Source organism: Microtus oregoni, unplaced genomic scaffold (assembly GCF_018167655.1).
Source record: "Microtus oregoni isolate MIOR12 unplaced genomic scaffold, Mior012 000009F_ref0000495, whole genome shotgun sequence".
Lineage (NCBI taxonomy): Eukaryota > Metazoa > Chordata > Mammalia > Rodentia > Cricetidae > Microtus > Microtus oregoni.
This window is the reverse complement of record NW_024543068.1, coordinates 53259314-53285841: the sequence shown is the minus strand read 5'-3', so window position 1 is coordinate 53285841 and position 26528 is coordinate 53259314. Positions and strand designations below refer to the sequence as shown.

Sequence of the window (26528 nt, the reverse complement as noted above, 5' to 3'; positions counted from 1 at the left end):
CTGATCCCATTGCTGAGGACAACATCCACACAGCTCATTGAATGTAGAAAGGTCAAGCTGGCGTCTGCAAGGAACCTTCATCCCCACATTCTCGTCTCTTTGGTATGGGAAGGTACACTTCAGGCTATCAAAAGAGAAATGTGGACATCAACCCAGACACCTATGACCAACAATCTGTCCTGCCTGCAAGGTGGGCTGTGGTGGTGCAGAACTTGTGGGAGTGGCCAACCAAGGTCTGATCTAACTTGAGGCCTACTCCATGAGAGAAAAATCTATTTTCAATTAAAAAAAAAGAGAGAGAAATATTTTTTTCTTTTAAAACCTCCACACTTCTCTCTCAACTAAACCATCTTTGTTTTCTTAGACTCCCTCATGAAACCAAGATGGCTGCCAGAATTCCACACGTTCCATCCAGACATCACTCTATTGGGTAGATAAAATGGACCATTTTCTTTATATTTGTTGGTGTCTCATAATAAAAAGCTTTCCTAGATATTCCCTCATAATTAATTTACAAAAATTATTTCCTATGTGTATACTTGAATTAACACTAGAAGTAACCCCATGACTAAGTGAAAACAGATTTTGGTTTTCTTACCTCAGCACTATGGACATTTCAAGCTCTAAAATTTATTGGTGGGGAGCTTCTGCCCTCTGTCCAGTAGTTAACCAGTGAGGCCCCAGTGGCTTCCCACGCAAAATAGGCTATTGCCACGGCTCTTGGTTGTCCACTAGAACTAGACAGTGAAACCCTATTGCTGAAAATACCACGTGCAATGGTTCCAGGACATGGAGAATCAAGCTAGAATGGAACTGGAAGCTTTATCCCCAATAGCCCAGGAGAAAGCCCAGCTCATCCAAGACTTCCTGGTCCAGTTGCCAAGGTTCGAAGATGGACATTGCCATCCTACTAGAGGTGGAGGCATGGACATCATTGGGGAGCTGCCATGCCCAACTCTCAGGAACTTTACTGCAAGTCACTGAGACACAACCATCCTCTAAAACTAAATAAGAGAAACTCAGAAACTAAGTGCAAAACCAGCATATAACAATACCCAAAACAAACAAACAAACAAACAAGAGATTGCAAAGAATAACCAAATCATGAAAATAGTAAGATGTTTAAAGCAGTTTTATTTCTCTCTCCCTCTCTTCCCCCTCCTCAAAGAGAAAGAAAGCCTGATTTCGTTAGCTCTTTATTATGTTCCTGTAATCTGAGTCACCTAGAAGATTTTCTGCTTGCTTTGTGTCTAATCCCCAAAACTCGCTGACCTCCCTCTCCCACTGGGAACAATGGTGTACACACAGTTTCTACATTCATCCCTCCTGCCCCCCCCCCGTTTTCTTTCCTTTTTTCTTACAGTGTTGAAATCTAGCCAAATGTCCAATTACCTTGGAAAGAAAACGGTAGAGGAGAAAAAAAGCACGAGGCCTTTGGTGTCATTTCAAGAGGACATGCGATCTTACTTTAGAGCAAGGAGAGCGTTCTCCCTGCAAAGCATGAAAACTGAGGGGAAGCTAAGCTCTTTGGACCGCCCTGTGTTTGTCAGCACACAGGTGACAATGCTCCTGTTGCCATGCAGGTGAAGTTGTAGGCCGGGTATGTGAGTGTCTATAAATCCACACCCCTTTGAAACGGGAAACATCCTGAACGAGGTCGTTTCTAACAAGATCGCTGGGCAGCTCAGGTAAGCAAGCCAAACTTCCAGACCAGTTGGTGTTCAGTCTCTCAACCTCTGCTACATTTAAATGATCAATTCACCGTTTTGCTACTTAAAAGTGAGTCTCTTGGTTAAAAGTGGGACACATGAAATGAAACTATATTTTGCTGCTGCTACTGACCTGGTTTCCTGCACCGGCTTCATAATTTCACTCTCAATTCATATTAATAGTAGAATAAGTAAGAATTAACCTAAAATGACTTCTTAAAAAAAAATCTGGGTGCTGGCTATATTGCTTCCTTTTTTGTTTTGTTTTTTAAAATAACTTGTTTTTCATTTAATTTCATTTCATGTGCATGATGTCTTGCCTGCATGCATGTCTGTGTGAGGGTGTCCGACGTCCTGGAACTGGAGTTACAGACACTTGTGAACTGCCATGCTGGGAACTCAACTTGGGTTTTCAGGAACCCCAGCCAGTCCTCTTGTTGTTTTTATTGAGCTATGCATTTCAATCCGTTCCCTTCCTTCCTCCCCTCTCCCCTTCTACCTGCGACTCCTGCACTCCCCATTTACTAAGGAGATTTTAGTCTTTTTCTCCTTCCTATGTAGATCCATCTATGTCTCTCTTATGGTTTTGTTGTTGTTGTTGTTGTTGTCTAGGTTCTCTGAGATTGTGGACTGTAGGCTGCTTTTTCTTTGCTTTATGTCTAAAAGGCACTTATGAATGAGTACATATTATATTTGTTTTTCTGGGTCTGGGTTACCTCACTCAATATAGTTTTTTTTTCTAGATCCTCCTTTTGTATGCAAATGTCAAGACGTCATTGCTTTTTATCTCTGGGTAGTACTCCGTTGTGTATATGTACCACATTTTCTATCCATTCTTCGGTTGAAGGGCATCTAGGTTGTTTCCATGTTCTGGCTATTTATCACAAATAATGCTGCTATGAACATAGTTGAACAAATGTCCTTGTGGTATGGCAACCAGTACTCTTAACCATCTCTCTAGCCCGCAAAATTTTTATTTTAAAATATGGAAATGTTCAGTATTGAAGTAAATGGCTTATATTAATTACTTTTCAAAAGCACAAGCCCAGTGCCAGGAAATGCTAACTGGCCAATGTTGATTAAGCCTATTGGTAGTCATGAGGGGTGGTGGTCCCCAAGGGTAACAGATGCTGCTGCAATGGAATAATCGGCTAAATTCCTCCAAATGTCTGCCCTGGCAGCCAGAACTTAAAAACTCTCAGTCAAACGCTGACCATTGATGCTGAAAGTATCACTCATTCCCAAACAACTATATACAAGTTGTATTGTTTTGAATACAGTCTGTATCTTTTTTGCAACATCTAACAAAGGTTTGTAATTTTGAATATAAAAAGGTGCTTGGTACTAGTACATAAATGTGTAGTAGGTATATAAATACTTGAAATTAGGAATTACAGATTCCGTCTCCATTCTGAACTTAGACCTAAAATAGCACAGACAGCGAAGTTGCACGTTTCTCTCGTTTCTTGGGGTAGATTCCACCTGTTCATCTCTGTCCCTAACATCAAGGACTTTCCAAACACTTTCTCCATCTTAACTTTTCTTGTCTCTTCCTTCTAAGATCCCAGAAGAATCTGAAGCATTGTTTAACCTTCTCAAGGAGGTGCAACTTCGCAGGCAATCTCAGAGTTTTTTTAATTTGTTATTTTATTATTTTTTGCACCTGTAGCTCATCTGCAGGCCTTTTGGGAGTACTGTCAGCTTCTGGAAGGTCTGCAGATGAGCACAGGATTCTAGTGTAGGCAGCTTTTCAACTTCTCTACTGTAAATTCAGCCTGCCTGAAGCTGGCCTGCCCAAGTTTGGTTTGTTACCCCAGGCTACCCCTGTTCCCTGCTAAAATCATAGCTCTCATTCCATTTTCTAGGTACAAGATGGCCAGACATGGAGGGAACACAATGACATTCTAAACTGTTTTTTATGATTGATAAGCATAAGAACTGAAAGGAATAGTGTTATCAGACATGGTTACTGTTTAACAGGAGCTTTGGGGCCTGAATACAAGCGTTAATAAATTGTTGTGCTGGTGATTGTGGTTGAAGTCATTCAGTAAGACTAACCTGGGATGGCAAGCTCTGTCAGTTCAGAGGTGACCCAGAAGAGACAGCACCAAGAATGAGAGCATGCTGGAAAGAGAGGGATAAGGAAGCATCTAGAGAAACGAGGTTCTAAAAACCTCCACTGAGCTCTTGTCCCCAAGATCTCAACACTACCCTACATTAACTGTTACAGTCACCAGGTGTTTTGCTGGGACCAAATTTGTGTCTTGCTAATCTTTCCATTTCTCACAATTCATAGAAGAGCTAAATATAGCCAACTCAAGCAGAATCAGTAAGCAACCATTTATTAAGTTTGGGCTAGGAAATTTCATTATTATGGAAATTCACTGCCAGATTACACATATCTGCAGCAAAAATGCTTTGAGAATTTTTCAACAATCATGAAGATTGTCTGCACATTTACTTCTCCTGTTACATGTTTATTTTAGCGATGTGACGGTGCATGGCAGTCTTAAAGGGAAGAAGTTGTAATCTGAAGGGAAAGGCTACCTGACTGCTGGGAAGCATGAGGAAGCTCTTTGAAGATGGAGCTCTGAAAATTAAGGCTCCTCCTGGTTCTACTCTGCTTCTTGTTTGTAGCTGAAGCAGTGGTTTTTTTCACACCTAATCTCACTTTGCTGTAGAATTAAAATGTTGTTTTCAGCTATTAGGCCCAGAAAGATGAAAAGACAAGGGGTCTTTGTACATGCTAAGGGCCAACTTTGCCTTCATATTGCATTGTGGAGGTGATAAATGAACGGGATTGTGCTTGAGTTCCACTGTGTAGCGAAGCACATCACAGTGACCTCAGGGACAGTTGGGTGTCTTCAACCTGCTCTTGAATGTCTCCCATGCCATGATATCCAGAACCTTCACTAATTTAATATCTATTAAAATGGTTCAATGTCTCTAAATGCTTTAAAAAACAATCCCCAGAGTTTATCTAATGTGAAATCAGAAGAAGAATCTGTCGGCATAGGGTTTGTCCAAATATCTTTAAATAGCAGACTGTTGACAATGACCAGATTCTGAAAATTATTTTCTGCCATCTAGCTGCATCTGAGTGACTTTCTAGAAGACACGATGCTTTGTTCCACTTTGTCCCTCTGCCTCTTGCTGATCACAGTTTCTACCAACCTTGCCATTGCTATCAAAAAAGAGAAGAGACCTCCCCAGACACTCTCAAGAGGTATGACATTCTCACTAGAGTTTGTAAACTCGGTCAATTCAACTGTTCTCAAAAATACCCAATACTTCTCTCTATAGTTTGATTATAAGCAAAAAACTAGATATTTGCTATGTGTGACATTAAAACAGATGTTTCTAAAGGGGGGGTCATCTATTTTAGACAGTAAATAACTAAATTTCAAAGAAATAACAACCCTTGGGTTTGGAGGTGTGTTTTGTTTGCTTGCTCTGCTTTCAAACCTTGTGGATTTGACTGGCTTGGAACCTGTTATGTAGACCAGGCTGGCCTAAAACTCGTAGAGATCCGCCTGCCTCTCTCTCCCGGCATTGGGATTGCAGGTGTGCACCACTGTGCCTGACTAACAGCATTTTGCTGCATCTTTTGTAGATATTATAAAGAACTGGCTTGGTGTCTACAGCTTTGTTTGACTGTAGACACTTGCCTTTTGCTTCAGCTCCAGAAAATCTATTTTTTTTATACTTACAGTTTTACTTTGGTCTAAGAAACAAATAAACCTTCCTATCCAGAAGCATGATGAAGAAACAGTTCTCAAAAGTAGTTTTTATATTTCCAGGGAGGAGAAAAAATTATTTGCCCACACACGATTGATTCAAATAATCGGGATAGCCATGCAGTGCTTGGCGGCTCTTTGGAATGGTGCTCTGAGCAGAGGGAAGAGTGACCCCACCCTGCAGGTGGCTTCCACACCATTAGCTTCTTCGGATCGACAGAACACCAGCTGTGTGTCTGCGTTGTTTACCTAAGTGAATTAATGCAGCTTTAGCCTAGCAATCACAAGCTGTATGTGGAGAAAGGCAATATCTACTGCAAAATAAATAAAGGACAAAGACATTGCCCTGGGAATAATTCAGCACATAGCTCTCCATATAAGCTAAGAGTTATAAAATAAGAAGCTTATTGACCTTGAACAACTCAGGGCCAAACTATCCATTGCCCTTCAAGTTCTATAGTGGAGCTGCTTGGTGTTGCTATAGCTCCCGTCTAAGATGTCACTTTCCTGGGAGCCCATTTAAATGTTGATCAACGGCTCTGCAGCAAGATTTTATTATGTTTGTTGCTTTGTTGGTTTATTCATGTGTCAAGGTCATAACACAACTCGTTGAACATGCTAACTCTATTCTCTCCTTCCTCCATTTGAGTTCCAGAATTCTAGCTCCAGACATCAATTTTGGCAATAAGAGCCTGCCCCTGCTAAGCCATCTTTGCTGGCCTCCTTTTTGGCAACTTTTAATTTTTATGAAAGCCAATTGGAGTACATACAGCTTATTTTGAACAGCCTGGTTCTACTACTTCAGTTATTAAGACACTGTTTTATAGGAAACATGACTACTAGTTAGTGCTGGGAGTCTGTGTGTTGAGAGCTGGGCTGTGTCTGTTGGTCCTTTGGAGATCATTTCTGTTAGAAATGGCAGAAAGGCGGGAGTGGGTGGGAGGAGTGCAGCAGAGACGGGGCCAAATGGTTCAGGGCAGAGATGAGCGTAGAGAAAACAGAAGATAGTGAAGAAAGGACTAGGGTTGAAAAAACACAGAGAGAGAGAGAGAGACCAACACTGCCTAACATCCTAAGGAAAAGGACTAGGGTAAAAAACACACACATATGGAGACCAAGGTTTCCTAATGTCCTTTTTAACCAAAGAATGCTCAGGGCCTGGTCCAGTAACTGACATACAGCAGAAACTCAATAAATGCACAGTAGTAGAATGAACAAAATCACTGAAGACCCAATAGCATCACCAAAGCTGGAGACGAAAGCATAGCCATGAATCCGACCTGAAAGAGAATTTAAATTCTGTTGCATTTGGTCCATAGTAATTATGACCTAGACTGTACAGAAACGGTTATGATACAATATGTTCCCCTGCAGCTCTAAGGATATTTAGGAAGCTATAATTTTTTTTATTCCTGGGGACCAGTGGATTAAAACAGAACAGATGGTTCATTAATGTCTGAGGGACAAAAGTGATCAGGAAATGAGACTGAAATGTTTCCATTGCTGATGCTCTAGTATCTGAGTGACAGTTTCAACAGGTGAGAGGAGCTAGAGACATGGCTCAGCTGTTAACAGCACTGGCTGCTCTTCCAGGGGACCTGGGTTCAAGTCTCAACAACCACAGGGCAGTTCACAATCCTCTATAACTTCAGTTCTAGGGAATCTAATTCTGACCTCCATGAGCACGAAGCACGCTTGGAGTGTGTGTGTGTATATATCTACACACCTGCGAGCAAAGTACCCATATACGAAAAACTTTAAAAATACAAATAAATCTAACAACCAAATACAAGCAAAAAAAGGGAAACTAACCAAGGGGCTGCTGTCATATTTCTAGAGTAAGTTACTGTGAACTGTGCTAAAAGCAACACCCATTCAACTTCCAGGATCATACAGAGAAGACTCCGGGCAGGGTGAGCCAAAACAGCAAAGATGTCTTCCAAGGTTAAGACATGAGATCTAGCACAAGCAAACCTCTTCTCTCGTTGCTGTAGAATGGCACAGTGGCTCTGTGGAACACACCAACAACTCCTCGGAAAATTAAAATACATGCCAGCTGTGGTAGCACCTTTAATCCGAGCACTTGTGAGTTCAAGGTCACCCTGACTCCAGGAGACTCAAAACTACATACAGAAATCCTGTCTCAGAAAAGAAAAAGTTAAAATACAGTTACCATTCAGCTCAGCAATTCCACATCTCCCTAGAATCCCCAAACAACTGAAATGCAGGCACATTCTCATCTGCTCCCTGCAGCAAAGAACTCAAATTCCCATCACCTGATGAGTATATAAAAAGAGGCTTCCCAGTTAGGGTTACTATTGCTGCGATAAAACACCATGACCAGAGAAACTTGAAAAAAACGGTTTATTCAGCTTACACTTCTGTATCACTGTTCACCGTTGAAAGAAGTCAGGGCAGAAACTCAAACGACAGGATCCTGGAGGCAGGAGCTGACGAGGAGGCCATGGAGAATGCTGTTTACTGACTTGCTCAGCGTGGCTTGCTCAGCCTGCTTTCCCATAGAACCAGGACCAACAGCCAGGGCACCACCCAGGATGGGCTGGGCCCTCCCCCTCAATCACTAATTAAGAAAATGCCCTACAGCTGAATCTTACGGAAGCATTTTCTCAATTGAGATTCCCTCCTTTTGGATGATTCTAGCCTGTGTCAAGTTGACATAAAACCTTTGCCAGCATGACACAGACACACATCTCTGGTAAGCCATAAGCACTCCTTCTTGTTCATCCCTAGGATCTCACACTATTACCAACAGCCCAACAAAACACGGTCACAGACCTTGAAAGTTCCACAGTCTTTACAAATTCACTTTAAAATAAATGCAGTCTCTTTTTAAAAAATCCTGTCTCTTTTAAAACCTAAAAGTCGTTTGTTTTTTTTTTTTTAATTCAGTCTCTCAACTGTGGGCTTTTGTAAAATAAAACAATAAATGAAATACTTCCTTACTTCCAGAGGGAAGAATGAGGGTATGGTCAAGATCAGAACAAAGCAAAACAAACTCCCACAGTATAAAGAGGTCAATGTCTAATATCTGTGGTCCGTCCACTCATGGTCTTCTGGGCTCCTCCAAAGGCTTGGGTCACTTCTCCGACTCCGCCCTCTGTAGCACACACAGCTTGTCTTCCAGACTCCACCTGTCTCCCCTCCACTGCCGCTATTGCTCCTGGAAGTCATCCCATGGTGCTGGCATCTCCAAAATACTCTTCTGCTGCAACTGGGCTACACTTTCACCAATAGCCTCTCATGGACTCTCTTCATGGTGCCAATCCTCAAGCTTTCTGCCTGGCCCCTCTCAGCTTTTCAATCCTGGGTCTTCAACTGCCACTGAGGCCGCCCCTTTACCAAGGGCATCTCCTGCCCTCTCACTGTGCCAAGCCTCAACTCTCTTCATGACCCCTCATGCCTTCAAAGCCAGTATCACCTGAGTGACTCTTCCACATGACCAAGTCCAGCCACTAACACAAGGTACACCTTTGGCTGGAATACAGCCACAGGAAACACTTCCTAGAAGATTTCAACTCAGTGATGCTGGTGTCTTCTTAATCACTGCTAATTTCTCAACTCCAAACAACCAGCATCAAGTATCCCAGAAAAGTAAAGATTCCATTTTAGTAGTTCTGTTATCTTGCTAATCATAGCTGATTATGCAGGCCCTGCTAGCCAAAACCACAGATTCTTCACACACACAAAAAAAAAAAAAAAAAAAAAAAAACACAGCAGAGGCTTTGCTTCCCTCTGAAACTTCACAAGCCAGGTAGCCAGGTCTCCCTTGTATGCACTGATCTCAGCTTTCTTATCTTCCAGGTTCCTACAGAACAGTTCACTGAGCCCTCAACACTCAGTGTCATTCTGACCCAAAGTTCCAAAGTCCTTTCACGATCATCCCCAAAGCAACAGGGTCAGGTCTGTCACAGCACTCCCCACTCCTGGTTCTAACCTCCTTCACCGCCTAAGTGTCTCTCCATATCATAGGATAATGTTAAGCCATAGAAAGGTCATTAAGTACTAATACATGAAAGAACACAGATGAAGTTTGAAAACATGCTGAGTGAAATAATTCAATCAGAAAGACTACATACCAGATATTTCCACTTACATGAAATGTCCAGATAGGCAAAGTATGAGCGGGGGACTAGTTTAGGGGTTTCTTAAAGCTTGTGCAGATCTAGAAAACAGAGGGTGGAAGACAGCTACAAAATATAGGGTTTAGGACTGCCTAGAAGGCTCAGCATGGACAAGTCCTTACTGCCAAGGATGGTGACCTGAACTCAATCCCTAGAATCCTCACATTGGAAGGAAAGAGTCCACACCTCGAGTTGTCCTCTGAGCTCTACACTTGTGCCAAGGCCCATTGTGCCTTCCCTACGCAAAAATAAATAGATAAAAAGATGTAATTAGTTTTTTAAAAAGCAGAGTTTACTCTGAGGTGGTGAGAATGTCCTAAAATTGATAGAAGTGCTGGCCTCATGACTCTGGGAATATACTACAAAGAATGTGGACTTTCTATGTGTGAGTTGAATCATATGTGGATAATATATCAATAAAGTTGTTACCAGAGAACAAAAAAAGAAAACAAGAAGAAACACAGAATTGTTTTTCTCTTACTTCATGATTCTGCCTTTGATTATTGCTATTACACACTTGAGTTAGCACCACAGTCTGACATCTGAACACAGGAAACCTTGAGCCGAACCAGCCCCCAGACATTTCTTTCAGGATAATTCAGTCTTTCTCATCCATATTTCAGGCAAGTCCTAAACACTCTGCAATATTCCTGGATGCTCTGTACCTTCTACTTCTTTAGGGCTTTATCCTTTAATCTCTGCTACGAATTCACAACTGCTTTTGTCTCCTTTCTAAGGTCAGTGGAGTCTCTACTGTAGTCACGGCTTTCTCTTTCCCTCTCTTCTACTCTTTGAATGTGTGTGTGTGTGTGTGTGTGTGTGTGTGTGTGTGTGTGGTTCAAATGTGAAATTCTCATCCTTGAATGTTTTTCCAATAGAATTTGGAACTCCTTCCTGTCAATGTGCCCTGTCATAGAAGCAGCCAGCATCCTTTGGTACCCAAGATACAAAGGGCACTTTGTAGTATAGTCCGAAGGACTCTTGGCAATTTTTTAGAAGTATGCTAGCTGTTATTTCACACATATTCTGAAAGTTGGAGCTTTTGCAGGGACAGAGATGTCCTCTCAGCCACCTTCAGCCATCATCCAGCACTGATCAGTACTTTGTAGGTTCAAAGCTGGGTCGAGCTTCAATGTGCTCTCCCAAATCTACCCGGGTACACTTTGGTAGGGCACTGCTTTGTATCCAGATATAACTTATTATCGTTTACACTGCATGCCAGCCGGCAGCTTTGGAGCTGTCCTAGGTCTGCAGGTTGACATTTGCTCATCAGACAGAGACTGGTAACCCTGGAGTAATGCACTGATTTTCTCTCTTCTTCAGGGTGGGGAGATGACATCACTTGGGTACAAACTTATGAAGAAGGGCTCTTTCACGCTCACAAAAGGTAAAGTTCCTCTCAGTTGCTGTTCACGTGCTGTTTCTCATGCCTCATGGAAGACCCAGAAATGGTTGCATGAGCTTCTTCAAGAATGCCACCGTTCCTGCTCTGTTGTGGTATGCTGTGTGACGTCGCAGCTGCTATCAGGACAGTGTTAGAGCTACTGTTCTCATCATTGCAATCAGACCCCTGGCCAGAAGTAATTTAAAGGAGGAAGGATTTATCCTGGGTCAGAATTCAGGGAAAGAATTCATCATTGTGAGCCAGGCATGGCAGCAGAGGAAGCAGTCAGGAAACAGGGTGGGGCCAGAGATGCAGGCCAGATATAACCTATGGGGACTGCTCCCCAGTCCCCACTGTCCCTACCTTCTAATTGTATCACATCTTCACAAAACTGTTCTTCAAGCTGGGGAGCAATTATTCAAACAAAGAATCCCATGTGGAACAAGTCACATTCGGAACATGGTAAATGGTATTCTCTAGCTGCAAAAGCTCTAAATACCTCTGTATGCATTTCCGTATTACCCAGGCAATATGGGTAATTAAATGCAAGACGTATGAGCACGAGGGGTCACTCACTGGACACTATGCAAGCTTACACAGAAAGCAGTTTACAGCAACAGTCCTCCAGCCCGTCCGGTCAGCCAGACACCTCGGGGGGCTTTATTTCACACTCATCTTCACAGTCAATCAGCCAAGTCCTAGCTGAGCATCATCTGGTATGCCAGGCACTGGCCCAGGCTCAGTGACCAAATGTGACATCATTTTTATCCTTAAAGACCTACTAAATCTCCTGGAGAATTTATCAATATCTGATTGATGAATGTTCATTTTCAATTTTCCCATTAAAGTTAAAAATACAGGAAATTAAATGAAAATTGAGTTAAATGCTCTCAAAACTGAATCACTATTACCAAAAAAAAATCTCATTTCCAAATATGAGTGTAAGAAACCACATATGACAAATTATATCCCCAGGACATGTAAAGAACCCACCCAGATAGAGTAAGAGTTCATCTGGAGACTATAGGAAGATCAAAGACTAAGAATTCATCTATTAAAGATGTCAGTATTTAGAGCTGGGGATGCAGCCCAGCTGCTAGGGTTCTGGCAGAGCAGGCAAAAGCCCCGAGTTAATCCCCATAGCCACACAAATGAGTGTGACAGGGCACACCTACGACGCCAGGACTCTGGAGGCAGCTGCAAGAGGACAGTGCAAAGTTATCCCTAGCTATGCAGCAAGTTTAAAGCTGGTCTGAAACCCACGAGACTTAGTGGAAGCAGGCGGACCCCAGGAGCTCACTGGACAGGCAGACTAAGCACACTTCCCGTCCAGTGAGAGACCCAGTCCACGAAAACAAGGTGGAGACTTGTTGGAGGATGACCATAATGTCCTGCTCTGGCCTCTTGCACATACACATACCGCACACAACACTCACGTAGAGAATGCACTACATACACGTACAACACACGAATTTGTCTGTCAAGTGTGTCAAAGAGGATATTAAGAGGGAAGTTTTTAATATTTTGAGGCAAATTAACGTGGAAAGTCAATATACTTAAACTCATGAAATGTACTATAAACAGCTCAAAGGATGAAATTTTCTGAATAAATATCTTTATCTTTCTTATTTGAAAAAAAAGTTCCAAATAATCTAATATTTTACCTTAAAGATACCTTTCATCCCCCCACCCCCAAAGAAAGAAACTAAGGTCAAAGTTAGTATTAGGAAGCACATAGTAAAAACCAGAGCAAACATAAGCAAACAGTAAGCAAGACAATGATGAACAGCACCATACAAATAAAAGCTTTTTTTTTTTTTAACTTTTTACTGTTTTGGAAGAGATAAACCCAACATAGCAGTAAACAAACCAAAAAGAAAACAAAAGAATTCTAATAAAATCAGAATGAAAGGTAGACATGACAATGGTATCCCAGGAGCTGGAGAGATGACTCCATAGGTAAGAGCACTTGCTGCTCTTCCAGAAGACCAGAGTTCAATTGCCAGCCCCCGTGTGCCTGTAACTTCAGCTCTATGGGATCCAGCACCTCCTGGTGGCCTCCCTAGGTACCTGCATGCACACATGTGCACACATGTACACACACACACACACACATGTGCACACATACACAAAAGCAAAAATAAATAAGAAAAACACAACCAGACAAACAAAATGTTATCACTGAAATGGTCACCAGAGACTATTTGAACAACTACTAAGTCAATAAATATTCTAGCAGAAACATAAATTTCCACACTTGATGGAGGAAGGTCATTGGCTAATAAAGGCACTGCCCTGGCCCATTTTATTGGTTAGAGGATAGTTGGGAGGAGTAAACAGATCAGAACGCTGGGAGGAAGAGGAAGTGAGCTCAGAGACTTGACAGCTCTCCTCTAGGAAGCAGACGCCTGAGAGAGATGCCATGCCCCACTCCCGGGATGAAGCTCCGACCCAGAATGGACATAGGCTAGAATCTTCCCGGTAAGCGCACCTTGGGGTGCCACACACAGATGATTAGAATGGGCTAAATTAATATGTGAGAATTAGCCTAGAAGAGAATGGGCCAAGCAGTGTTTAAAAGAATACAGTTTCCGTGTAATTATTTTGGGGCATAAGCTAGCCGCTGAGCAGGCAGCCGGGGTGCTGGGGACGCAGCCCCGCTGCCCCTACTACTTCACACACTTCCTATATACATAAAACCATCGAGATTTAATCGTGAATAGAGAATGTGAACAGACCAGTGAAGAACTTTTATTCATAATTTTAAAAGCAAAGGCCAGTCTCTGACGGTTCTAAAATTTTGTTTGTTTTTGAGACAGCATCTCCTGCATCCCAGCTGCCCTCGAGCTGTGCTTCCGCCTAAGCTCCCCATACACTGGTTTTACAGCTGTGTGCTAACACTCCCTGCTGCCTGATAAACTGTTAGAGAACCAATTTATCTAAGGAGTAGCACTATTTGAAAGGATTAGAACACATGGCCTTGTTGGAGGAAGTGTGTCACTGGCAATGGGCTTTGAGGTTTTAAATGCTAAAGCCAGGCCCAGTGTCTATTTCTGCTGCCTGTGGACCCAGACGTAGAACTCTCAGTTAGCTCTCCAGCACCGTGTCTGCCTGAGTGCTACCATGTTTCCCACCATGGTGATAATGGACTAAACCTCTGGATCTACAAGTCAGCCACAATTAAATGGTTTATTTTAAAAGAGTTGCCATGGTGTCTCTTCACAGCAATAGAAAATTGACTAAGACACTCTTGATGAACACAAATGGAAAGACCCTTAACAACATCCTAGCAAGTAGAATCAAATAGCATGTTAAAAACATCATTAGCCATGGTTGAATAGGACTTAATCCTAGAATGTAAGATTAATCAATATTTGTTAATAAGTATGGTACCCCATAATAGCAGAATGAAAAATCACATGATCTCTCAGTAGCTACTGAGAAGCATCTGTCAGAGCTTAGCATCAACGCACAGCAAACTAACTCCAGAAGGCGGACCCTCGGCAAGAGAACCGTATGACCTTAGGTCACGTGCCCAGTGGAGACAGGTTGGAAGCTTTCCTCTGAGAAAAAAGGATGGGAGAGTCACTCTCACCGCTTCTCCTTCCACACAGTACCTGAGGACGAACTGAGCAGCCTAACCAAGCAAGACAGAAACGTAAAAGGCCGCATGAGAAAGGTAGAAATTAAATCATCCCATGTGCACAGGAAATGATTGCATACATAGAAAGTCCCCAGGGCTGTTAGCGCTCATAAAAGATCTCAGGTATAGTGGTCATAAAGATGAATAGGTAAGTAAACACAAGACACCGATATTTCTGATTGCATGGCTTTTCTGCTTAACCAAGAGACATATGCAATGAGAAAGGACAAGGACCAAGGAGTGGGGAGGGAGGGAGCATATGTCACAAGAATAAATTTCTCTGACATGAAGTCTTCTTTAAAATTAAAAAAGAAACCTCAAGTCAACACAAAGAAATGAGTGAGGGATATAATAGTCAAGAACAAATGGTTACTCCTGGAACAGAGGCAGAGCACTACTTCATGTGAAGGTAAAATGGCAGTGATCCCTTTTCCTCTTGCACACTGGGGGAAATAATTTAAAACTGCTGACTCACATTTTAGTGTTCACAAATTGATGTGGGATTCCCCTCTGTATTCTATGATTATGTTTTATTACCATTGGTTAATAAAAGAAGCTGCTTTGGCCTATAGCAGGGTAGAATACAGGTAGGTGGGAAAACTAAACAGAATACAGGGAGAAAGAAGGTGGAGTCAAGGAGACGCTATGTAGCTGCCAAAGGAGAAAGATACCAGGACCTTGGTAAGCCACAGCCTCACAGTGATACACAAATTAATAGAAATGGGTTAATTTAAGATAGAAGAACTAGCTAAGAATATGCCTGAGCTGTTGGCCAAAAAGTGCTGCAATGAATATAGTTTTTGTGTGATTATTCAGGTGTAGGCGGCTGGGAAGTGAAAGCACAGTCTCTGTTTACAACAAATGAAAGAAAAAAACCTCTTTCCCCACGCCCCCCCCCACATCCTGTATATAGCTTCTTCTACATGATAATGGCATAGTTAAGTCCTGTGAACGAAAATGTGGCCACAAACCCACAGATATTTATTCTCTTCTACTGGAGAAACACAACCAAACAAAAATTTGAAGCCTTGTTTTAGAATGTAGCTGCTTCAATTTCTGCCATAGTCTCTCTGTTTTTATTCCAAAGGAATAGCAGCTCATTTGTGAACTCCTAAGAATAAGTCCTCCATGTAACTGATGTACGTTTTCCCTTGGATTCTAATTGCTGTGATCTGATGCTGCAGGTGGATTTCCCCAGACTTCCCTCAAGCACCTTCCAGAAGTGCAGCTGTGTTAGGTAGAAGCTATTGGTTAGTTCCCAGCCTCCCAGACCCAAAATTAAGACACAGAAACTATATTGTTACACTGTTTGGCCAATAGCTTAACCATATTTCTAGCTAGCTCTTAGATCCTAAATTAACCCATTTCTATTATTTTATATTTTACCAAGAGGCTTGTAGTTTACTGGTAAGGTTCCGGCAGTGTCTGTCTCCTTCGGCAGCTACCTGACATCTCCCTGACTCTGCCTTTTCTTCCAGCATTCAGTTTAGTTTTCCTGCCTAGCTCTATTCCGCTCTGCCGCAGGCCAAAGCAGATTCTTTATTAACCAACGATAATAAAACATATTCACAGCATACAGAGGGGAGTCCCACATCACTGCTGCCCCTTCAAGATGTCTTGTAGGTGCTGGGAAGAAATGGCAGCCAATCAGGAAAGCAGAGTGCCCATGCCCCTGCCTGCAATGCCTCAGGACGCCTACTCTCCCTCACACTCTATCAGAAGAGCTATCTATATAGAAAACTTACTCAGCTGATGTGTACAAGGTTGAGCATGGGCCTGCCTGTGAGAATGTAATTAATCATGTTCAGCTTATGTGGGCTGACTCCAGCTTGACCTGCCTGTGTAAGCCTCATTGAATACCTTTAGGCTTAGCTTGCTGCTCACAAAGAATCGGGTGTGACATTTTGTTCATTGTAGCTCGAATCTGCATCTTTTCTAATGTCTGATGCTGGCGAATGGTAGCTTTCTAATTAGCTCATAAATCCTAAAGGTAAGTTGGAAAGGTCTTATTAAAATGTACTTCTAATCCAAGTTGGGGAAGTAAATAAAATTAATCATTTAATGTTTGTGTTTAACATTTACCAAGACTAAAAATTGTTGGATACAGCATAGATTTATGCAATCACTGAATTTATATACTTATATTTGGTAACTGCTTTTGAAAAGATTTATACTGGCCTAGGAATGTAGCCAACTAATAGAGTGTTTGCACAGCATATCCAAAGATTGGTTAACAGCATCGCCAAATTAATCAACTAATACATAACAATTTTTGTTGAATAGATATGTCTTAAAATCACTCGCTTTTGATGCCCATGACTATCTTATTATTAAAGCCACATTTGAAAAAATAATCCTATATATCTGTGTTAGTCAATTTTCTGTTGCTATAATAAAAATATATGAGACTGGGTAATTTGTGAAACCAAGAGGTTTACTTAGCTCTAGAAATTCGAGAGCACGGACATTAATATCTACCTGGCTCTGAAGAGGCCTCATGACAGATGGCATCGCAGGTTGTGATTGTCTGCAAAGAGGATTAAACGCTTCCAGCATTGCCGCAATGCATTCTTGTGGAAACTAGTCCAGTGCCAGGAGACCAGGTCCTCTCCCAGGAGACACATTGATAATCTTGAGGAAAGAGCCATTATCTACCCTTGTTATTATCTACAGAGTCATTAGCCACCTTCCTACCCTTAAACTTTCCACTGTTTGGTCATCCCACTGGGACCCTGCTTCTACCTCCAGAACCTTCGGAGTAAAGGTGAAGCCTAAACCGTACGGATAGCCACGCTCTAATCATTTTACCCCTCTCTAGTCACTGTGCTCACTTTACTCTTCGACTAGACTGAGAAGCAAATGGGTTAGTATAAATAATTCACAGTTGAAATCAAAATGATCCTGAAAATATATTGGTGGGGGTTTCGCTTGAGTTATTTGTAAATTTAGGTTAGCACATGAATGAAGGGCTAGGATACTGGTCAAATAAGGCGATCTTGTAAAAACTTAGGCGATAAACCAGGAATATTTTAGGTTGACTGTCCTAAAATCATATATCATGTTTCATTACACACAAATTTTATGTATAGCATCCCTTGGGTCCTGGAGGTAGCATTGTTCTCTAGCTATCTACACATGCCATAGAGGACCTAAGTACCACTTGCCACTCTCAGTATAGTTCCTGAACCCCACTCAGATTCTGACTCGCTGCGTTATGAAGCCTGTGAGCTGGTGTTTATAATATGGTACTTGGTAAGATCTGGGGCCACATACTACCTAATGTAGGCTTCATTCCCATGAAGTATGAGTCTGGTATTTTTATTTAATATTGTCAATAGTACCAAGAGTACCAAAATTTTAAAACTAACCTTCTTCTATAATTTTATTCATCATTAACCTCTTAACTTCACTCTGTGATCCCTCTGTCTAGTAACAAGCCGCTGATGGTTATTCTCCACCTGGAAGACTGCCAATACTGTCAAGGTAACTTTAGCTACTGGGATCTTCCTCCGTATCCAGCACAAGGTAGAAGTGAGCTCGTGAGAACTGTTCAGAAGGCACACAGGCAAACCCCATTTTAGAAATGTCATTCCCAGAGTAGCATCATTCTACAAATATGCTTAAAGATCCAGTGAGAGCCACCTAGGGGCGCACTCTGGTAACTGCAGCGGGATTGTGAGTCAGAGGTAAACCCAGGCTCAGTTACAGTGAAACACAGTCCACACAAAAGATTATAATTGTTCATATCTGTGGAATGTGAAATTATGATATGCTCCTTGGACTCTGATACCCACTTCTTAAGAGAATCAAAGTGATTATGACAACTTGCTGGCAGAAATTGTTCTAACCAATGAGCTACTCAGAAACATAAGTAATAAAATCAGTGTGTTCACAAATATCATTGTCCCTTGACGTCTCCTTGGACATCCTCCAGTCCATTGCTTCCCAGAGAGGAACTGAATGGTAAAAAGACAGCAAACCATTTACACCCATGACATTGATGTAAACAGGAGAAAAACATACTAATTTTGATACCATATTGACAATGTCTTGACCCTTTAAACTAACTGACATTTTGTTCTCCCTCACAGCACTAAAAAAGGAATTTGCCAAAAATGAAGAAATACAAGAAATGGCTCAGAATAGCTTTATCATGCTGAATCTCATGGTACGTGAAGTCCACAGTGTTTTTTAATATCATAACTTCACAGGAATTTTTAACTCTTCTTTATTCCAAACATTCAGGGTCAAGTACTAGTTACTACAGAAGTTTAAAAAACCCTGATGTATAATTTTCAGAAAATTTAGCTTCCATACAGAATACTCCACAGTCCAATATTGTTCATTAATTTCATCTGCTTCCAGCATGAGACCACGGACAAGAACCTATCTCCTGATGGGCAGTATGTGCCAAGGATCATGTTTGTTGGTACGTGTGCCACTCCGTCTGTCACTTTTGCAAAACCAGAAGGACTCTCCATGTTCTCGCTTTCATTTGGCTTTCTTGGAGGCTCTAACTTAAGCAATATTTTTATTGATTTTATTGAGCTATACATTTTTCTCTGTTCCTCTCCTTTTCTCTCTCCTTCCCTTTAATCCTCTCCTTTGTCCCCATGCTCCTAATTTACTCAGGAGATCTTGTCTTCTTCTGCTTCCCATGTAGATTAGATCCATGTATGTCTCTCTTAGGGTCGTCATTGTTGTCTAGGTTCTCTGGGATTGTGATTTGTAGGCTGGTTTTCTTTGCTTTGTGTCTAAAAGCTACTTATGAGTGGGTACATATGATATTTGTCTTTTAGGGTCTGGGTTACCTCACTCAATATGTCTGCAAATTTCAAGATGTCATTATTTTTTCTGCTATGTAGTGCTCCATTGTGTAAATGTACCACATTTTCCTTATCCATTCTTCAGCTGAGGGGCATTTAGGTTGTTTTCAGGTTCTGCCTACGATGAACATAGTTGAGCACATGTCCTTGTGGTAAAATTGAGTATCCTTTGGGTATATACCCAAAAGTGGTATTGCTTGGTCTTGAGGAAGGCTGTTTCCTAATTTTCTGAGAAATCGCCACACTCCCATCAGCAATGCAGGAGTGTTCCCTTTACCCCACAACCTCTCCAGCATAAACTGTCATTAGTGTTTTTTATCTTGGCCATTGTTACAGGTATAAGATGGAATCTCAGAGTTGTTTTGATTTGCATTTTTCTGATGACTAAGGATATTGAACATTTCCTTAAGTGTTTTTCAGCCATTTTAGATTCCTCTGTTGAGAGTTTTCTGTCTAAGTCTGTACTCCATTTTTTATTAGATTATTTGTTCTTTTGATGACTAATTTCTTGAGTTCTTTGTATATTTTGGAGATCAGAGCTCTGTCTGATATGGGGATGGTGAAGTTCTTTTCCAATTCTGTAGGCTGTAGTTTTGTTTTGTTGACCATGTCCTTTGCTTTACAAGAAGCTTCTCAGTTTCAGGAGGTCCCATTTGTTTCTCTCAGTGTCCGTGCTACTGGAGTTATATTTAAGAAGTGGTCTCCTGTGGCAATGCATTCAAGTGTACTTCCTACTTTCTCTTCTATGAGGTTCAGTGTGGCTGGCTTTATGGTGAGGTCTTTGATCCACTTGGGCTTGAGTTTTGTGCATGGTGATAGATATGGATCTATTTTCATTCTTGTATATGTTGATATGCAGTTATGTCAACACCATTTGTTAAATATGCTTTCTTTTTTCCATTTTATACTTTTTGCTTCTTTGTCAAAAATCAGGTGTTTGAAAGTGTGTGGATTAATATCTGGGTTTTCAATTCAATTCAATTGTTTCTCCTGTCTGTTTTTATGCCAATACCAGGCTGTTTTCAGTACTGTATCTCTGTAGTAGAGTTTGAAATCAGAGATTGTGATGCCTCCAGAAGTTCTTTTATTGTACAGGATTGTTTTGGCTATACTGAGTTTTTTGCTTTTCCATATGAAGTTGAGTGCCATTCATTCAAGGTCTGTGAAGAATTTCGCTGGGATTTTGATGAGCATTGCATTGAATTTGTAGATTTTTGTCTGACTGCCCTGTACAGTGGTGAGAGTGGAGTGTTGAAGTCTCCTACTAATGGTGTGTGGGGTTAATGAATGATTTAAGCTTTAGAAGTGTTTCTTTTACATATGAGGGTGCCCTTGTATTTGGGGCATAGATGTTCAGAATTGAGATTTCCTCTTGTTATAACCCAAAATAAATTAAAAGAGATCCATGAATTTCCAAACAGGAACTTTGAGCTAAGACATCACGAATTCACATGATGAACACGAACTTGGCTTATAAATTTGCTCACCTTAGTTTTAGAGCAGAGAGAAGAAACAGCTTTAAGAACTTGCTAAGTAATGTTTGAGTGACTTTGTTTGGGGTTGTTTTTTTTTTTTTAACAGACCCTTCTTTGACTGTCAGAGCTGATATAACTGGAAGATACGCTAACAGACTCTACACGTATGAACCCCAGGACTTACCTTTGTGTGAGTATTCATAAATTACCCAGGTAGACTCTGACTACCAAGGGTCAAGAGTGGCTCTTATCAGTGCTGTCCACAATTCAATCTGTGATGCTGAGAATCTGGGTATGGTGTTTAAATTGCAGCCTCTCAGGACTCACAAAAAAAAAATACAAAAAACAAGAATAAACAGAACTTCCTATGATCACTGAATCATGAGATCAATAAGAACTTCGCACAAATCAAAATGACACAAACATTAACAGAGATAAATAACTATCTCCAGGTGTCAAAGACCCCACATGCTCTTCTCAGATAACAATAATGGAAATTTGGCAGTCTTAAATGACCTTAATAATGAGGTACAAATTTACTAAGACTTTAACCATAGCATTTACTATCAGCCATATTTAAGAAAATAGTATTGGTCTCAGATCCAGCAATACCAAATAAATTCAATAGCTAACTAAAAATAAAACCCTTTCAATGTTCCCTTAATAGAACTGCTTATTATAAGTAAATTTGATGAGCCAATACTGATTGGTGTAATCACTGAATTTACAAATATTCTTTTAGCATAGAATACAATATGCTAATGAGCCAACTAAGACAAAAATTAAACAATCCAACTTTGCATGTTACCATTTAGGTTATAGCATCCCCTACTTTCACTTACTAAGGGCACAACATGTGTTTCCTCTTATTTCAGTAATAGACAACATGAAGAAAGCACTAAGACTCATCCAGTCAGAACTGTGAGGAACGATGGAAGAAGGTGCTTCAGCTCTATGAGGTCCAAAGCGTGACAAAAACCTCCAGCTCGCTAGCAAATGCAATGTTCAAGCACATGGATTTTGTAGCATTGCTATTATGATTGGTGACATATCCGTGATAGTTTATGGAGGTAAACTTGAATTTTAATAAATGTTAAAATGTGTGATGTTGCTGTAGTTTGATGTTTACTGATACCACTAGCCATGACAGCTTGACCTGACCTCAAGGTTACTACACTCTGCATATGAAATGTCCCCACTGCCTCATGCTTTGAAGACTTGGTTCTCAGGTAGGAAAGAAGTTCTGTAAAATGTGGGATGCAGCTAGAGATTATAAATCATGATGGTAGCTCACTGAGGGAATCTTGCCCCCACTGCCTTCCTATCTTGTTCTCTACTTCGTGTGGACCACGAAGAGGAGCCTTTGCCACACACTTGCCCTCCTCTTGCTCTCTTGCTCCTGGCTTCGCTTCTGGCTACTAGACTCCTTTCCTGATCATGCAGAGGGCTGTTGTCTTGGACGGTGGTCTGTAAGTTTTTCCCCTTTAAATATATAACAATTCTGTTAATCATAATTCCAAACTGGTATGGGATTGTTTGTGACCTACGCCTTCAAAATATACACTGTCTAGTACACAAGCCTGATTGTCCCCAAATTTGATGATGTAGGTGTCATTTGTTCTCCATCCTATTGGTTTTAAAAAACCTTTAACAAACTGATTTACTTGGATATATATAGGTTGCATGACTTTTGGCACTATGTATCCATGTAACCTATGAATATAAATACACTCCCCCAAATCAGAGAAGACCAGTGCATTTTAATATTAGAATTTATTTAAAAATTGTTTAAGCAATAATTTGAATTTAATATAAATTAAAAATAAGAAGTAAAATAAAGACGAGATATTTAATATTTTTTCAGCAGATAAAGATTAAAGTAATATCATTGATTCCATTGCTGAATACACAGGAAAGAGTGAGAAAATGTCAGTAGTCATTTGCTGTGACCTACAGAAGAGATTCATTGACACCTTAGTTTCAGTAAATATATATATTATTATTTTGTAGTAATTATACTAGTAAATATAGTTTTAGAATCTTTTATTTCCTCTAAACTATTTTAATTTTTAAACTCTGTAGTCTAGTCAATGTTTCTGTTTAACATCGTCACTTCACAAGATGAATTCCTTTGATCCAACCACTACATTTGCTCCTACATAGGGTTAGAATTACACATTAGCATCTGGGGGTGGGACGCTGGAGGAAGGTGCATGCAAAACCTCTTTCCAATTATCTATGTCTATAACTTCCAAAAATTACTATTTCCTGACATACTTAACATTAAGAAACAATTATAATAGGTACCAATATCAGCTCTTTGATGTGCAATGCTTTGTGAGTGGAATTTGTATACAGGACCTTTCAAAACTCATCTGCACTACCAAGAGATATGATAGTCAAAAAGTTAAACATCCCAATTGATAACTACACTGTTGTGTACTAAGGTATAGTCACCCGGGTTAAATTTACATAAGCTGCCCTTCCAATGGATACATCTACAGAGCTACTCCTACACCTAAAGGCTCAGGAATCCTTGCAGAAGAGGGGGTAGAAATGTTGTAATAGTCAAAGGATCAGAGAGTTTGCTGTGAGATTGTGTCTCCTGGGAATGTCAAAAACTACACCCGTAAAGTCTCACCAACATGAATGCCAAAACAAGAGTTGAACAAGGACAGCAAGCATGCACAACTTGAAGGGGAAACCCCATGAGGTCTCCAGCCTACATAAAGTACTACAGATATCTAAGGAAAGCTGAGAGCAGGAGAAATAGTCTTCCCCAGGTGAGAGCATCAGTTGGTTAGCCAATACCAACTAGTCAGTTAAACACATAAATAGAAAAACATTGTGCATACTGTGCAGATTGCACTTATGTATGTAGGAATATGTGTGTGTGTGTGTGTGTGTGTGTGTGTGTGTGTGTCAACAATTAATGAAAAATAGAGGCCACGAATTTTAGGGAAAACAAGGAGGGGTATATGGGAGGGTTTGGAGGGAAGAAAGAGAAGGGGAGATGGTGTAATTATATTAAAATCTAAAAAAATAAAAGATATAACTTTTCTCCTTTATTAAAAATAGATGGTTTTCATGTAATATATTCTGACTACCATTTCTCCTTCCCTCTACTTCTAATAGTTCCTCCCCACTTTTTCCCCCATCTGGTTCCTCAGCCTTTCTGTCTTTCCTTAGAAAACTAACAGACATCTAAGGAATATTAAAATAGAATATAGAATAAGACAACCAAGCAATAAAAAGAGCCAAGGAAAAAGCACAAGGAACACATATAGATGCAGAGACACACTTTTGCACACACAGGAAACCACAAAACTGGAGGCCATGAAATCAATACAAAGGACAAGTGCGATTTAAAAAACAAAAAGCTCCCTGTGGAAGTTTCAATGTGATTGGTTCCCATAATCTCAAAGAGAATGGCAGTATAGGAGATGTGACTTTGCTGGGGAAAGTAGGTAACTGTAGTGACAGGCAATGAGGTTTCCTATGCTCAGGATGCTGCTCCGTGTCTCAGTCGACTTCCTGCGACCTGCAAGATGTAGCTCTCACAGCTCCTTCTTTATCATGCCTGCCTGCATGCCGCCCTGCTTCCAGCCATGATGATAACGGAATGAAGCTCTGATGCTGTAAGCAAGCAGCCCCAATTAAATGTTTACTTTATGAGAGTTGCTGTGGTCATGTTGTCTCTTCATAAGAATAGATACCCTAAAACACTCCCTAACAACATCATGTGACAAAGAACCTCCAAAAACGCCATTAGGTTAGTTTTCTGTTGGTTATCTACTGCTGGGAATCAGACCTACCCCTAAGAGTGGATTGTTTTCCCAGTGAGACTCCCTTGGAGAGACCTAAATTATCCTTTATAACTATTTGTCAGTCAGAGGTAGTGTCTCTGTCAGAGATGAGGGTGCTTGTCCACTTCTTCTTTCAGGATCCCATTTGGTTCCGTGAAGGCTCTGTGTGTGGGGCTTCAGTGTCTGAGTTTGTATGTGCACCAGTCCTGAGTCCAGAAGGCCTTGATTCTCTGGGGTCCTTAGTTTTCTCTCACTCTTACGTGCTTCTGTCCCCTCTTCTGTAGAGTTCCCTGAGCCCCAACAAGGGTGATTTGATGAACACATCCCTTTGGGGGATGAGAGTTCCAAGGCCTCTCAGTCTCTGCGTACTGTCAGGCTGTGGGTCTCTGTATTTGCCTTCACCTGCTGCAATAGGAGGCTTCTCTTATGATGGCTGAACAAGGCACTGATTTATGAGTATACTAGAACGTCACAAGGAGTTGTTGTATAGCAGTGTTCCTTTAGCAGAACAGTGGTATTTGGTCTCAGGCTCTTGGCCACCCCAGTAGCATCTCATGGTTTCATCTCATGTAGTGGATCTTAACCCGAGCACATGTTGGTTGGCTACTCCATAAGCTCTGGGCCACTCTTACACCAGTGTATTCTGCAGGCAGGACATTATCATAAATCACAGAGATTGTAGCTGGGTGTTTGCCTTTCTCCTTTGGCAGCATGAAGTGTACGTTCCAGTCCATAGGGATGAAGGTTCAATGTAGGCACCAGTTCGACTTCTCCATGTTCAATGAGTGTGTGTGTGTGTGTGTGTGTGTGTGTGTGTGTGTGTGTCTTCAGCAATGGGGTCTTACTGTTATTTTGTGGAGAGTCCGCTGATAGCCTTGGCTGTATCCTGGGTTATTTAGGGGATCCTATGGGACCCTCTTGGCTAAGAACTCAATCAGGTGTAACCCATTCCTGGTACTGGAAGCTTTATTTGGTAACAGGAGATATCCACTTAGGCTCTGCCTCCCTTGCTATTTGGCAATTTCATTTAGATCATCTTCATATGTGTATATATATCAAGAATCTTCTACTATATCAGGTCTCCATATGACCCTTCACATGACCCTTAGTTTTAGCCATCTCTTCCTGTATTCCCTCCCTCATCTCCTCCCCTTCCCCATCCCTGTTTGATCCTCCCGTTCCAGTGCCCTCTTGTCCATCCAGAACTACCTAATCTGTTTCCTTTCCTAGGGAGATCTACCCTCCCCACACCACCATACCCAGCCCCTAACTTCCTTTCTGATCTCAGGGGTCGTGTGGATTGTTGCTTGCTTATCAATGACTTAACAGCTAACATACACATATATGCTAATGCATACTATATTTATCTTTCTGGGTCTGAGTTACCTCACTCAGGATGATTTTTTCTAATTCTATCCATTTACCTGTGAGTTTTATGATTTCATTTTTTAATGATTGAGTACTATTTCATTTTATAAGTGTGTTACATTTTCTTTGTCCATTCATCAGCTAGTGAATATCTATATTGTTTACAATTTCTAGTTATTATGAATAGAGCAGCAATGAACATGTTTGAGCATGTATCTTTGTGGTAGAATGAAATGTCCTTTGGGTATATGTGAAGAGTAATATAGCTGGATATATTTTTTAATTTTAATTTATTTTTTAATTTCATTTTACATTCCATCCACAGTTTTCCCCCACCTCTTCCCCCACCACCCTCATCTCTCTTCCAATCTTCCCCTTCATCCACTCCTCCCAACAGGTAACAACTCCCATGGGAAGTCAACAAAGTCTGGCACATTA

At 41.0% G+C, this 26528-nt stretch overlaps 1 protein-coding gene across 2 annotated transcripts; it reads left to right on the top strand.

The window, feature by feature from the left end:
* Positions 1-1628: 1628 nt before the first annotated feature.
* Positions 1629-22013, top strand: Agr3 (anterior gradient 3, protein disulphide isomerase family member). 2 transcript variants are annotated; one of them, XM_041658761.1, is made up of 8 exons: positions 1629-1688; positions 4800-4935; positions 10912-10975; positions 18046-18098; positions 18707-18783; positions 18981-19044; positions 21023-21106; positions 21792-22013. In XM_041658761.1, exons 2-8 carry the CDS (start codon positions 4830-4832, stop codon positions 21839-21841), a joined length of 498 nt encoding a protein of 165 aa, XP_041514695.1. In that variant the 5' UTR covers positions 1629-1688; positions 4800-4829; the 3' UTR covers positions 21842-22013. The 2 variants fall into 2 exon arrangements, with proteins under 2 accessions (XP_041514695.1, XP_041514693.1); XM_041658759.1 differs by having other exon boundaries at positions 1684-1779.
* Positions 22014-26528: the final 4515 nt, after the last annotated feature.

Bases quoted from the DNA above. Each gene is read 5' to 3' on its own strand.
- Agr3 (XM_041658759.1), top strand. From the start codon at position 1,750: ATGATCAATTCACCGTTTTGCTACTTAAAA. The intron at 19,045-21,022 runs GTACGTGTGCCA...TTTTTTTAACAG, and splicing joins GCCAAGGATCATGTTTGTTG to ACCCTTCTTTGACTGTCAGA. The intron at 21,107-21,791 runs GTGAGTATTCAT...CTCTTATTTCAG, and splicing joins ACCCCAGGACTTACCTTTGT to TAATAGACAACATGAAGAAA.